Here is a 13,750-nt window from a genome sequence, read left to right on the forward strand (position 1 = left end):
AACTTACTGCTCATCCCACACAGACTTGTAAATCACCACACAGGCCCGGTCAAAAACTGGAATGAGCAGGTCAGGCTGTAACACAAAAGGGCCACATCCTTGCACTGTGCTTACAGCCAAATGGAGCTAACTTGTTCCCAGGAGCTGTTAAGAGCCATGACAGATCCTTTTGACAGCGGCTATCTCTACTATTTAGCTCACTAGGGATAGTGTGGCCTCTCTCAACCCCACAATGGTCTGCACAAAAATGGAAAGGGCAGCAACCCTTTTTAGAGACTAAATGAAAATGTATGAAGACAGATGTTCACTGTCTGTGGTGACTCTCGAGATTCTCCACTTAAGTTATCCTCTAACACACAATTCATGAAGTGAAGTAACAGAGGACCCTTTTAAATGGAGAGAAACAGAGCTGGGCCTTGGATAAGAAAGCGATCGGTCCAAACTGTTGGATAATTTAAAACTGTTGTCTCACATTTAAAAAAATAAACATAGGAAAGGCAGTGAACACGGAACGATTTCTTGCCTCTAGTAATAGATACAAGTAAAAAAATTAGATACAACCTTTACTAACTTAAAGTATACAGGAAATTGCTAAGTCCTAAAGTCTTTAGGAGATACTAAAGTCAATTTGAAAGAGTTTCAATTTCATATACAAATATTCAGAATATGCCACAGCTATGTAACCGCGTATATAACAACATGTAAATCATAGCCGTTTTCCTTAACTGAAAGCCATTTTTTTCTGATACTTTGTTATATATTTTTGATCAAGAGCATGATATTAGTATTGATTTGATGACATCCAGCCCCCAATATCTCCTTCCCACAAGATTTTAATCTAGGTTTATGAGGATGCATTTGTCTATTTATGCAGTAATTTATGGCACTTGAGGCCGACAGATACAGCACAGATAAAATATAAAACCTAACTGTAACCGGTACCATGATAACCACAGTAAACTGAAAATCAGGAGATAGGGATTTTCATTTCAATTCTGTTTCTACATCTGTGATCTTGAGCAAGCACTAAATCCCCTAGACCTCGATGTTCTTACTGAAAATGTAGAGATTGGCCTCTAGATGAGCTCTAAAATCTCTTTCAGATTTAATTTTCAGTGGGCTAACTGGTTAAAGACCCTAACTTGTCTTCTATTGGCAAAAGATATTAAAAGTCTAGCCTGGGCAGAAAGAACAAGCCAAGTTCTCATTTGAATGCTCTACTGTTATGTACGGATCCAACCTGTTGAACTTTCTGAATGACACATTTATTTACGTGCTTCTGAGACTCAAGCAAGACTGTTAAGTTCTTATTGATGGTCAATATATTTTGTCTTCCTCAGAGAGAAAAGAGTTGCATCCATTTCCAGTCATCTTAACATCTCATAAAGAATTCTGGGTAAGATCCAGAATAAGAGTCCACTTCAAATTATTAAAAGAACAAGTAAATGCTGCATTGTTAACACTTTGCTATGACCGTTGCCCTTTTAATTTATCTTAGTTTCTCAAATGGCTCGTCTTGTGCTGATTTTTGTACTGGCATGCCGAGAGCCTCCACACGATATTCCTGTGAACTGACAGGAATGAAAGCCCACCTATTTCTTTAAAGCCAATAATCATAAAGGTTAGCAGCCACTGCGTCTGCGTAATAAAAAATAAATCTCCACGTTCCCTTTAAATATATCCAAACTTCCTTTCCGACTCAGACAGACTCGAGGAGCTCTTACCTGGGGTCTGCATTCTGCGAAGTTTCTGGGTGTTGCTGACATGATCCTTCCGGCATGCCAGTCAGAAACTCAAAACACTTGTATCCTGTCCTCGCCCATGCTCGCGCTGGCTGGCGCTCCGGCTCTCCCTCTCTTTTGCTCTCGCTCTGTGCCTCAGACGGTTTGGAATGCAGAAAAGCCAGAGCCAACACCAGTCAAACGTAATCCTTTTTTTCTCTTCCCCAGTCCTTTTGCCACAGAGCACTAAACAGTAGGCGCCCTTCCTTACTCACTGCACCTCTTCTGGCAGCGCTGGGGGCGGGCAATCTACTTCAGGAGAAGCGATGGACGGGCCAAGCTAGGAAATTCGGGTTTTTTTCCTGTCCCAAGGGGCAGTAGGGTGGCTGTGTGCCTCGCTGCGTGTTAAAAAAGAGACTCCTTTTTTGGGGTGCCTGGGTGGCGCAGTCGGTTAAGCGTCCGACTTCAGCCAGGTCACGATCTCGCGGTCCGTGAGTTCGAGCCCCGCGTCGGGCTCTGGGCTGATGGCTTGGAGCCTGGAGCCTGTTTCCGATTCTGTGTCTCTCTCTCTCTCTGCCCCTCCCCCGTTCATGCTCTGTCTCTCTCTGTCCCAAAAATAAATAAACGTTGAAAAAAAAAAATTAAAAAAAAAAAAGACTCCTTTTTTAAAAATCAATCTATTTCAAAATCTGTCATATTTTAGGGAAATGAAAAACAATACAAATTTCAGAGATTTTCATTTTGAATGTTTTTATGATGAATTAAAACACGAACCTTTCAAAGTACACAAACCGGGTAAATATCTTAGAACTAATGTAGTGTACGCAGAAGTATATATCTGCTAATGCACATATTACTATATTAAATTCACTCTGTGGATCACCCTGACACAGCAGAAGTATTTCAAATTTAGAAAAGAAAAACTGTATATCCCTAAAACCCTTCATTCAGCTCTTAAGCTGGTACTTTACTTTAAAAATAAAGAAAAAAGTAATTGTATAAACTGAGTGGCTCTTAACTACTTAAGTCGACTAGATGTGATGAAATTATAGATGATATCACTGTTCTTAGTCATCATCTCAACTTATTTTAAAGTCCGACATACATCTAGCGTTTTTCCCCCACTATGTTCCAAAAAAATGGAAGGCAGGTCAATGATGTAATCTTAATAATTGGTATGACGACCTAACACATTATGCAGCTGCTCAGTTGCCGAGGTTAGCAGGTCACGATTGATCAATTAAAATATTCACAGTTTGAATCGCTGAGCAGATCCTACCTGCCACTCCAGACAGAGGAACAGGACAGATATGAGAAGAGCACAGTATCAATCTGTTATCTACCACTAAACAAACAGCTCACAGAAAGACATATACTCCATCCAGCTATATTTATATATATATTTAGATGTAATATATCACTTGCGATCTAGATATACATATGTACTCAGAGATATGCGTATTATAAATATACATAGGTTGTGTGAAATATGTATGGTCCTTTTTTTCTCCCTAAATCTCAAAAAGACTTACATTTATTTATTATTTATTTTTTATGTTTATTTACCTTGAGAGAGCGAGCGAGCACGAGCAGGATAGGGACAGAGAGAGGGGGGAGACAGAGAACCCCAAGCAGGCTCCACACTGACAGCCCAGGGCCCGATGCAGGGCTCAAACTCACAAACAGTGAGACCATGACACGAGCTGAAACCAAGAGTCGGACGCTTAATTGACTGAGCCACCCAGGCGCCCCAAAGACTTAAATTTAAAGTCTACTTTAACACCATCTAATTTGGTTTTGGTTATCTAGTCTCATCTTCCTTGAAGAATCATTAATGTCTTAAGATTGCATTTTCCTCTGCCTATACTTTTGGTTTCCTGTTTCTACTTCAGATGAACTACTCCTTTTAAGCTACTCAGGTAAGACTCACAGAGAAAGAAAGGCATAAACAAAAGGTATACAGAAAGGAACAAACTATGGCTCTGACGAGGAGGACTTTCAGACCACAGATTCCCACCTCGCCCTGTACGACAACACACCGACAACCTGCACCCTCTTCTCCCCAGAGGCAACACAACGTTATCAGTATTGACTGTCATTTATAATCGACCTTAATCTTGTGCAAGGTCCTCTGAAACTATTTTTACTTGTTATTTCTATGAATATTTCTAAGAAATAGATCGTTATTCCCATAATTCGACTCGAGAGTTAGAACTAAGGATAGCGAGGTCTAAGTTACGAGGCAGAGAGATTTCAGGTCAATAAAAACAAGCCAGAGCCCTTGGAAATAGCTTTCTGCAAGGGCTCCCTGCGACAAGAGACAGTGAATCCCAACTCTTCCCACACAGGTGACTGTCCATTCGATGAACAGACCACAGTGCAGTTCTCAGACTGTGTTACTGAACAACGCTACTGTTCTGATGAGAAAACAGAATAACAGCAATCTTTTCCCAAATGACAGAAAAAGTTCACCTATACAATTTTCTCAAGCGTGAGGTTTTTCTTCTTAAGCATATTTTTAAATGTTAGAACCTGCTACTGTTAATTAACCTTAAAGAAGCCTAGCGTGATTTCAAATTCAGATCAATAATGACATTTTCAGATACCTGACGGTTAATTATAACAACACATTATTGTGTCCTGCAAAAAGCACTTTTTTATACCTGATTAAATCTGAGGACCACTGTTGACAACAGGAAATTGGTCCACTCTTATTTATCCTTCAACCAGATTTAAAATTCTTTTCTTCTTTTTAAAAAAAATTTTTTTTTAACATTTATTTATTTTTGAGCCAGAGAGAGACAGAGCATGAATGGGGGAGGGTCAGAGAGAGGGAGACACAGAATCTGAAACAGGCTCCAGGCTCTGAGCTATCAGCACAGAGCCAGACGCGGGACTCGAACTCACAGACCGCGAGATCATGACCTGAGCCGAAGTCGGCCGCTGAGCCGACTGAGCCACCCAGGTGCCCCTAAAATTATTTTCTTTACCTTATTTCCTACTCAGAGTTGATCACATTCTCCCCTGTACTTTTTTTTATGCCTTGCACTATTTTTTCTCTTCATAACCCTCACCATTACCTAACATTATATTACGAACTGATGTTCAATGCTCTTTCCCCATTGGAATGTGAGGTAGATGGGGAGTGGTGGGGGTGGGGGTGGGGGTGGGGAGTGGAGGCTTTGTCTTATTTTTGGCTTATTCACAGAGCTTAGAACAAGGTCTGGCATTAGCAGGTACTTAAGGAATGAAAGACGGACGGATGGACAGATGGATGAAAGGATATATCTCACTTGTCAAACCTGTTATAAGTATCTAAAGTCAGGAGGACTTTGCAGTATCTTGAGGACAGGGAGCACACGCACACCTACCTACCTTCTGATGCCAGAGCCTAGCACTATATATGTCATGTGCTGAAACAAGAACGTAAGGGAATATATCTCAGGCTTGTATGCTTTCAAGTGACTACGTGAAGCCTGAAGAATTATATATCAAGGGAAGACAGTCATTTCATCATTTAGCTAATTAGGACCTACTCGCACTAGGTAGAATCCTGATCCGTGGAAGTTGCTTGTTGGAGTAATTTTCACCTTCTGTGAACCCACGGCCATGTGTTGTGCTACTATGGAGGCTAACCGCACATAATTACAAATGACACGCACATTAGTTTTACTTCTTATCAAACAAGTTAACAAGTAAACAAACAAAAAAATCCCTGTTAACACCTATCTTCTCCTCTTCCAAGCACAAACACGTGCCGGCAGCAGGCAAGCTGAGGTATACACCAGCCGCTATGTGTGTGCTCCCTCCTTTGAACAGCAGGTGATCAGAGACACAGCTGCTTCTAACCATAAACCCAATTTCTATTAAGGTCTCCCCACAAACCAGACTGGCATTCTGATATTGTGGTCTTCCCACTGCATTCTTTCCAGAGTTCATTTTAGAAAAGGAAATCATTGTCTATAATTGGAACAACAAACACTAAGGTCACCCACTTTTTCAGAAGTGCTTCTGAAATTCTAATTTTTATTTCAGTTTATTTGTACAGGACGGGCCCACAACAAGCACACATACATATACCCTTCCCTTCTGATAAAAAAGCATTATAAAGACTTGAAGGCCTATTAGTCGTGGGGTTTAGTGTTTAGAAAAGGCAGATACCATGAAGTGACCAGTAAGACAGCCACACAATGTTTCCCAGACTTCTGGCTAAGCAGGAGAGCTCTACCTTGCTCTTCTAGCCACGGCAGCTTAGTGCCCTGCATTTCCTTACCTGAAATGGCAACTGGCAGAGAGGAAGCATTGGAGGGTGCAGGTAAAATCAAAGATCAGTCGGCTTCCTAATACCCAGGCACTCATATGAATAGGACCCCACTTTGAAGAAAAATAAGCTAAACTCAAGTGGAAAAGTACAAGCAAATCTTTTTCTAGTTTTCTTTCATCATATGGGTAAGAATATGTTACAGGTACAAAAGTAACACGTCTATTTCTATGAAAAAAAAAACCATTAATAAACAACAAAGAACAACTAAAAGCATTTGGGGATAGAGTTGGATATTAGTGGCTAATATCTCCCAATGTGCTCAGAGAGCCAAGGATGCGCCTGCGATATTGTCTCTCTTCATTTAAAAAGACAGCTTAAATTGTACTTCCAAAAGGCTTTCAAAAACTCATTTTCTTCAGGGGCTTCAAAACATAAATACAATTATCTGTGAGGCCTGTCGATTTCCTGTGAAGCTAATCCGCTACCACAACTGAGGTACTATTGGTCCACCTTCCCCGTATAATGCACATATTAGTTTCCAGAAAATATAGTCAGTAGCATTTTTGTCTTAGTTTTAAAGAAAATTCGCAAATCCACTTAGAGAAGGCATAGACGTTATGGTACAGTCATCTTTAGCATACCACTAACACAACAACATTTACATGTACTACGTAATTTAAAATACTACTGCATGCCTCAGGTTCATTCAGTTTCACTCAATTTCCATTATTCCCTTACAACTAACTACAGCAAGCTAAAATCTAGTAGAACTCCAAGAGGTAAGTCAAAAACACAACAAAAAAAAAAAAAAAAAAAAACCAAGGAAAAAAATTAGAAGATTCTAACAGCAGTTTCACAAGAAAAAGAATTCTTTTTTTCCTAATGTGTATTTATTTTGGGGAGAGCAAGAGAGAGAGAGAGAGAGCACAAGTGGGAGGGGTTGCGGGGGAGAGAGAATCCTAACCAGGCTCCATGCTGTCAGCACAGAGCTCAATGTGGGGCTTGATCCATGAATCGAGAGACCAGGACCTGAGATGAAATCAAGAGTCAAATACTTAACAAATTGAGCCACCCAGGCGCCCACTAGGAAAAAGAATTTTAAGGTAAACAACCCATTTTTTTTTTATTTAAAATAATAATAAAAAAATAAAATTTAAAAAAAGCAGTGGGGGCGGGGGGCGTCTGGGTGGCTCAGTCAGTTAAGCGTCCGACTTCGGCTCAGGTCACAATCTCATGGTGGGTGAGTTTGCGCCCCATGTTGGGCCCTATGTTGACAGCTCAGACACTGGAGCTTGCTTCAGATTCTGTGTCTCCCTCTCTCTGCCCCTCCTCGCTTGTACTCTGTCTCTCCCAAAAATAAATAAACATTAAAAAAATATTTAATAAACAAATGCTATTATTTTGCCCATTTTACATATGAAGAAATGGAGACACAGACAGGTTTGAGTGAGTAACCTGCCCAAGGTCACAAGCTGGTAGAACCAGAATCCACACTTCATTTGGCTCTGGAGTGCTTTCTCTTAACCACTATGGTATATTGAACTGAACTACTTCTCCAAATTTACCTTAAGTGGCATTTTGGGGTTGTTATTTTTCCTCTTTGTAGCTCTCTGTATTCTTCCAAATTTTCTATAATGTTATCAATTTTATAAAAAAGCTTGTATATTGTTCCAGATTAGGTTTATCACCAGCCGTGGCTCTTTTCTTCACAGTCTATGAATCCAGAGGTCATGAAACATACATCTATTGGAACGATACACTGCATTTCTTTCTACTTGTGCTTTTTCATTTATTTCAGCAAGTGGACACAGCTGTATTACCCACACGCTGAGCAGCAGCTCCTGGCTTGAGAATGGTAACTTTGAGTGATAACGTGGAATGTTTTCTGAACATCTGGCTCCTAGAATACGGGGGAAAGAAGTGAATAGAAGACAGAAGAGAATAAGTGAGGAGAGGAGAAGACAGATATTCTCAATCACTTGGCCCCAGATTGTGTGTTCTCAGGAAATATCCAGTCAATCTTGAAATCCGATTCCAGAGAATGAGGGGCCCCTTTTCTCAGTTGTATGGCTATTCTTTTTCCCTTGTACACACACACACAGACACACACACACACACACACGGTCTATACTACAAGAAATGAATTAGAGGGATACCTGGGTGGCTCAGTCGGTTAAGTATCCGACTTTTGATTTCAGCTCAGGTCATGATCTCACGGTTCATGAGTTCGAGCCCAAATGGGGCTCTGTGCTGACAGTGGGGAGCCTGCTTTGGATTTTCTCTCTCTCCCTCTCTCTGTCCCTACCCTGCTTGCTCTCTCTTGCTCTCTCTCTCTCTCAAAATAAATAAGTAAACTTAAAGAGAGAAGAAATGAATTACATATTCTTTCAGAAAAGGCATAATCAAATAGTATAAAAGGTGCCAGAATTATAGCATGAGGCATGTAATCAATTCATGATCAATTCCAAAACAGTGACCCTGCAGAAAACCCACAATGCAGTTCAGCAGTACAAATGCCACATGCAAGGATTTACCCTTTGCTTTGAAACAAGCCAAATTCCTCTATCGCAAGGGATAGCGTATTTTCTCTTGGCAATAAACTCTGATATCTAAATTTATTACTGTTGAAGCTAAAGACAAAAAAAGTGTTCACTACCAATAAAAAACTTGAAAATCTTCTATGAGAGATGTGTTTCAGTGACACAGCAATAAATTCCAATAAAAACAAAGATCTTAGTTTCTGGCATATTCAAGACCTACGGTTATTGTGGCCATACTATTCTTTAAAAATTTTTTTTTGTTTATTTATTTATTTTAAGAGAGAGAGAGCATGAGCAAGGGAGGGGCAGAGAGAGAGAGAGAGAGGGACAGAGAGATCCCAAGCAGGCCCCACGCTGTTAGCACAGAGCCCTACATGGGGATGGATTCCATGAACTGCAAGATCATGACCTGGGCCGACATCAAGAGTCAGATGCTTAAGTGACTGAGCCACCCCCTGTGGCGATACTATTCTTTAACCTACTTTCAAATGTGGTTACTACTAACAGATAAATCTGCCCCAGGATACAGTAAGCTTAAAGAACAAACGCCTTGGATTTTAACTAATTTAAAATGAAATAATGTATTTAACAAGCTGGTCTGAAAATGTCGTATTGACAGGCAACAAAAGTAGGTGGAAAAATAGTTATATTTCAGGGAAGTCTAATATTTGAACGGCATTTTATGGGTGACAAAACTTGAGAGATACAAGAGAGATTAATGGATTTGCTAAGGAAACAGTCATTGGTAACTGAGGGCAGAATCACACTCTCAGTATTACATCTCTCAGGAGGCCATCCAGACAAGTAAGAACAGGGACATCTACACATGGGGACTGGAGACATCCCTTTCCCCCTCCTGTTAGAAAATAAATACAACTGTTTCCATCTCATTGGCAAAAGAAAGTCAGGCCACAGCAGTGATTTTTAAAATACAGTTTTATCCTTGGAGAAGTTCTAGCTTGAATTTGTGAAGTTTGATTATTATGGACCACCCTGTAACCTATAACATCAGTTGCTGCATAATTAAAATTATCACCCACAAACCTTCCAAATTTCTTAAAACTTTCATGATGTACATTTCAAATTTTACTTCATACCCATACATGGAAACATGAAATTTAAAAGAATACGATGGATTGGAAAATGCTGAAAACATATCGTGCTTTGTTGTTCAATGTTTAATTGTACTCAATACTTACTAAGTGCTATGAGTGCCAAACATGCTGTTGTTTGGTAAAGAAGTTCTCTAAATGATGCATGAAGTTGCATCTTTAATAGCAAGAATTTCATTCATCACCGGATGCTCCCTCAGCCAGCTACATGATTGCCATTCTGGGACTACACCAATATTCTGGGGATTCCCTTTGTCATCTTTCCGTCCTTCTGGATTTACCTCTTCTATTACTTGACAGATACTTTAACTTGGAATACAATTTCAGTTTAGAAGTCATGTGCACTTGGAGCTTTACGGGATTAGTTCTTTATAACAGAGACCGCCACCCATGCCCTCTTTCTGCCATGGGAGGGTACAAGAAGTCGGCAGTCTGCAACCCGTAAGAGGGCCGTCCACAGACACCAAGCCTTGGACTTGCCGGCCTCCAGAACTGTGAGAAATAAACGGTTGCTGTTTAAGCCACCCAGTCTACAGTATTCTGCTGGAGCAGCCTGAACTCAGGCAGGTGACTAAATAATACCTGAATGTATTATTTAGTCATGAATACATCAGAGCAGTTAAATTCATTGCTAAGCCTTGGAAAAGCTTATGAAAATTAAGTGTAATTCTAATTTACTAATCCAAGTAACAAAGTTAAGTTGCAAAAGCTCATCTTTCACCTATAACCCTACGTTGTATCGCTGACGTTAAAGCTTATTAGAAGAGGCCAAACTAGGTGCGCCTTAGTGGCTCCTCCAGTTAAGCAACTGACTCTTGATTTGGGCTTCAAGTCATGATCTCAAGGTTTGGTTCGTGGGATTGAGCCCCACATTGGGATTCCCTCTCTCTCTCTCTCTCTCTCTCTCTCTGCCCCCTCCCCAGCTGGCACTCTTTCTCAAAATAAATAAAAAAAATAAAATAAAAATAAAAATAAAAATAAAAAAAAAATTTAAAAAAAAGGCCGAATTTTCTCCTCGCTCCTATCATGTCTGCAGTTTCTTTTTTGGGAGGCTTATCTAGAACTCTCTAGCTTACGGTGGCTACCCAAGGCTATTTTTATCTACTTGTAATGTGTACTGCCAATGATATTCTGATATATTTTTTACATGTAGTCTTTTCTCTCCTCTTCCTTTCACTCACACTCACTCTCTCCCCAGATCACCTGCTCCTCATTATATACATCCTCACACATACATCGCAACACTTCTCTTTGATTCCCACTTTTGAAAATTAATTACAAAAGATTTGCTTAAATATGTTTTTGACTCTTTGATGGCACTACTCTGATTAAAGAGGGGGAAAAAAATCTAAGGCCTTTAATTGAAAAAATGAACTGAGATAAAATAATAATCTTTATCACCAGCTCTCTAATTCAGTCTTTTACTTCCTTTCTATCTTCTGAATTTGTATTCTTTACTCGTTTCTACCTTGAATTTTGACCATTATTCTCTACTCTCCAGAGTTGGAAAGAACATGCCAAACAGACAAGATACGAATTATTTTGTAAGCAGATGGAAAAAATGAAAAGGATGGGGATTTCTCATTGCGTTATATTAACTATCAATTAAAATGGGGGAAAAGTTAACATTCAAATTTCTGAACATAGCAGGAAAGAAAATAGGCTGTAAATTTCAGAGGAAAGTAAGTAATCAAAACAATCCAGTAAGCACAATGCCTTAATGAGAATCTCCAGGGCTTCTTTTCTTCTTGAGCACTGTTACTATAGAAATCACAGGACAGGTGGGTGTCAGGAAGGTCTTAACAAAACATTCTTCATCCCCGAAGGCAGCTCCAGTCTGTTTTGGACACAAACCCAACTAGATTTTCCACCAATCTGATTCACAAATCCTTCTGTTTGAAACATAAACTAAAAAGGCTTTGGTAAATAGCTTAGCCAATCTGGACTACCAGAAAGAGAGAGAGAGAGAGAGAGAGAGAGAGAGAGAGAGAGAGAGAGAGAGAAAGAAAGAAAGAAAGAAAGAAAGAAAGAAAGAAAGAAAGAAAGAAAGAAAGAAAGAAAAAGAAAAGAAGAAACGGGAGCAGTGGGTGGAGAGTACAAGTGAGGGACCAACTAAAGAAAGTAAGCAATGTTTAGCTAATTTTGCTCAGTGTATCTGAATCACATATTTTCCTTTTGGAAAAGGTTCTAGGGCAGCCAAGGACCTAGACCAAGTCTCAAAAATAAATCTCAAGATACAGTGTAAACAACTTCATCCTCATTTTTCTACCTCCATTATATAACAGAATGGTGAATTATGACCATACTTTAGAAGGAAGGAATTTGCCAAACTGTGCAAGTAAAAGAAAAAAACAAATGAGTAAAGTCATGAGATATAGAGACAGGATGTTTCCTAACATGTCACACCTCAAATTTCTTTACTGGGTTTATTTAAACCTGTCCAAGCAAACTGAGAAATATAACACCTACTCTCTATCTCACTGGTTCCAGGATTGTGTAAGAGTCAGAGAGAACTGAAGTTTGTCTCAAATTAGAATTTACATTGTTGGCCCCAAATTCCTCTTTCAAAGCCTAATAAAAATCTCATCTGATAAGGAAGCTGAGGCTCAAGGTTAATGATGAGAAGAGATGAATCTGAATCCACGTTAGGGCAACTTCAAAGCCTGTACCATTTCCACTGCCCCACAACGGCCTCTGCTAAAGGCAGTCCTTCCAGGAAGAACAGAAGAGTTCTAGTCATTCCTGAAGCAATAAACCCTCTTGTCTGTGAATGAGCTGCTAAATCTGCTCGTGTGATTTTGATATACTACCTAATCACTTAATAACTAAACGCCAACAATAGCACACACGTTTATGCTATCAACCTCAAATGCAGCAGAAGGATAAAAAGGTCATTTTCTTCCATTCAGAGAATTTATTTTCTATTACCATTCTGCACAGAAACAGAAACTATCTCTTACAAGCTATTTGCTACTAGCAAAATCTTAAAAGTAAGCACAGACACCTTGCTCACTAATACAACTGCGGTCATGGTATCAACAAGCAGCACAGGCTGCAAGCTCACGTCTGACCTTGGCAAACAGTCAAGCCCAACACTGGGACTTGTTCACCTGGACAGTGGCAGTTACCGGCTTCGCACGTCTCAGAACCAGGTTGTGGATGTAATAACTGCGTAGAGTCCCCGTGGCTGCACAATGATATTTAGAATTCTCCAAATGCATTTGTAAAGTACTTCTATGAAGTGGATATGGTTTTCCCTACAGGGGCAAAAAAACACACTTCCCACATCTAAGATCATTTTTCACTTTGAAGCGCTTCACTTGAAAAAAATCAGGCAAGGGTTTCTCCAATGTGTCTCACATCAGTCATTCACTCAACAAACACACACTAAGCCTACAACAATGGACAAAACCACTGGCTAGTTTCTGTGGTGACACCAATATGGAGGAGAAACAGTCCCGTCATCTAAGAGGTTCTGACCTAGTAAAGAAGATACGTAGCAACAACTTGCTGAAAACGTAAGGACTTACATTCAGTTTCAGAAGGACAAAAAGAGCTGTTTATCGGACATAAATGCTGGTGGATTCTGATTGGTGGAATGAAGAAAAAGATTGCCAAGCCCCAGGATTATCATACAAGAGGTGGGTGGAGTGGAAGAGCACAAGACATTCCAGGTGGATGGCTCCATGTGAGCAGAAGCCCATGTGCATGACAATACCTGGGAAGCTGAAGCAGCCCACGAGGCCAGAACCCAGATGTCGGTGGTGGGTAAAGAAAGACAGCGTTGGAGAGCCAAGCCTGGGTCAGAATACAGAGGATGTTTAGTGCCAGTGCACATTTGGGCCTCATCCCGTAGGTAATGGAGATCCAGTAAAGGTGTTTAAGAAAGGTTTCAACAAACATGATTCAATTAGTGCTTTAAGAAGATAATGCCGGGGAAGAGGCCTGGGTGGTTCAGTCAGTTAAGCATGGGACTTCGGGTCAGATCATGATCTCACAGTTCGTGGGTTGGGGACCCACGTTGGGTTCTGTGCTGACAGCTCAGAGCCTGGAGCCTGCTTCAGATTCTCTGTCTCCCTCTCTCTGCCCCTCCCCTGCTTGCACTCTGTCTCT

General features: G+C 40.2%; 1 protein-coding gene across 8 annotated transcripts in view; it reads right to left on the bottom strand.

Annotated features, from left to right (window-relative positions):
* RASAL2 (RAS protein activator like 2) overlaps nt 1-13,750 on the bottom strand; it is a 379,294-nt gene that overhangs the window by 141,251 nt on the left and 224,293 nt on the right. Inside the window, exon 1 of one of the 8 annotated variants that reach the window (XM_040446677.1) lies at nt 1,725-1,990. The exons of the other annotated variants lie outside the window; for them this stretch is intronic. Coding sequence (XP_040302611.1) covers nt 1,725-1,737 — 13 coding nt within the window. The 5' untranslated portion in view covers nt 1,738-1,990. Of the gene's footprint in view, nt 1-1,724; nt 1,991-13,750 lie in introns of those variants that run through there. 8 annotated transcript variants of the gene reach the window in all.

Source organism: Herpailurus yagouaroundi, unplaced genomic scaffold (genome assembly GCF_014898765.1).
Source record: "Herpailurus yagouaroundi ecotype Mexico unplaced genomic scaffold, PumYag 195, whole genome shotgun sequence".
Lineage (NCBI taxonomy): Eukaryota > Metazoa > Chordata > Mammalia > Carnivora > Felidae > Herpailurus > Herpailurus yagouaroundi.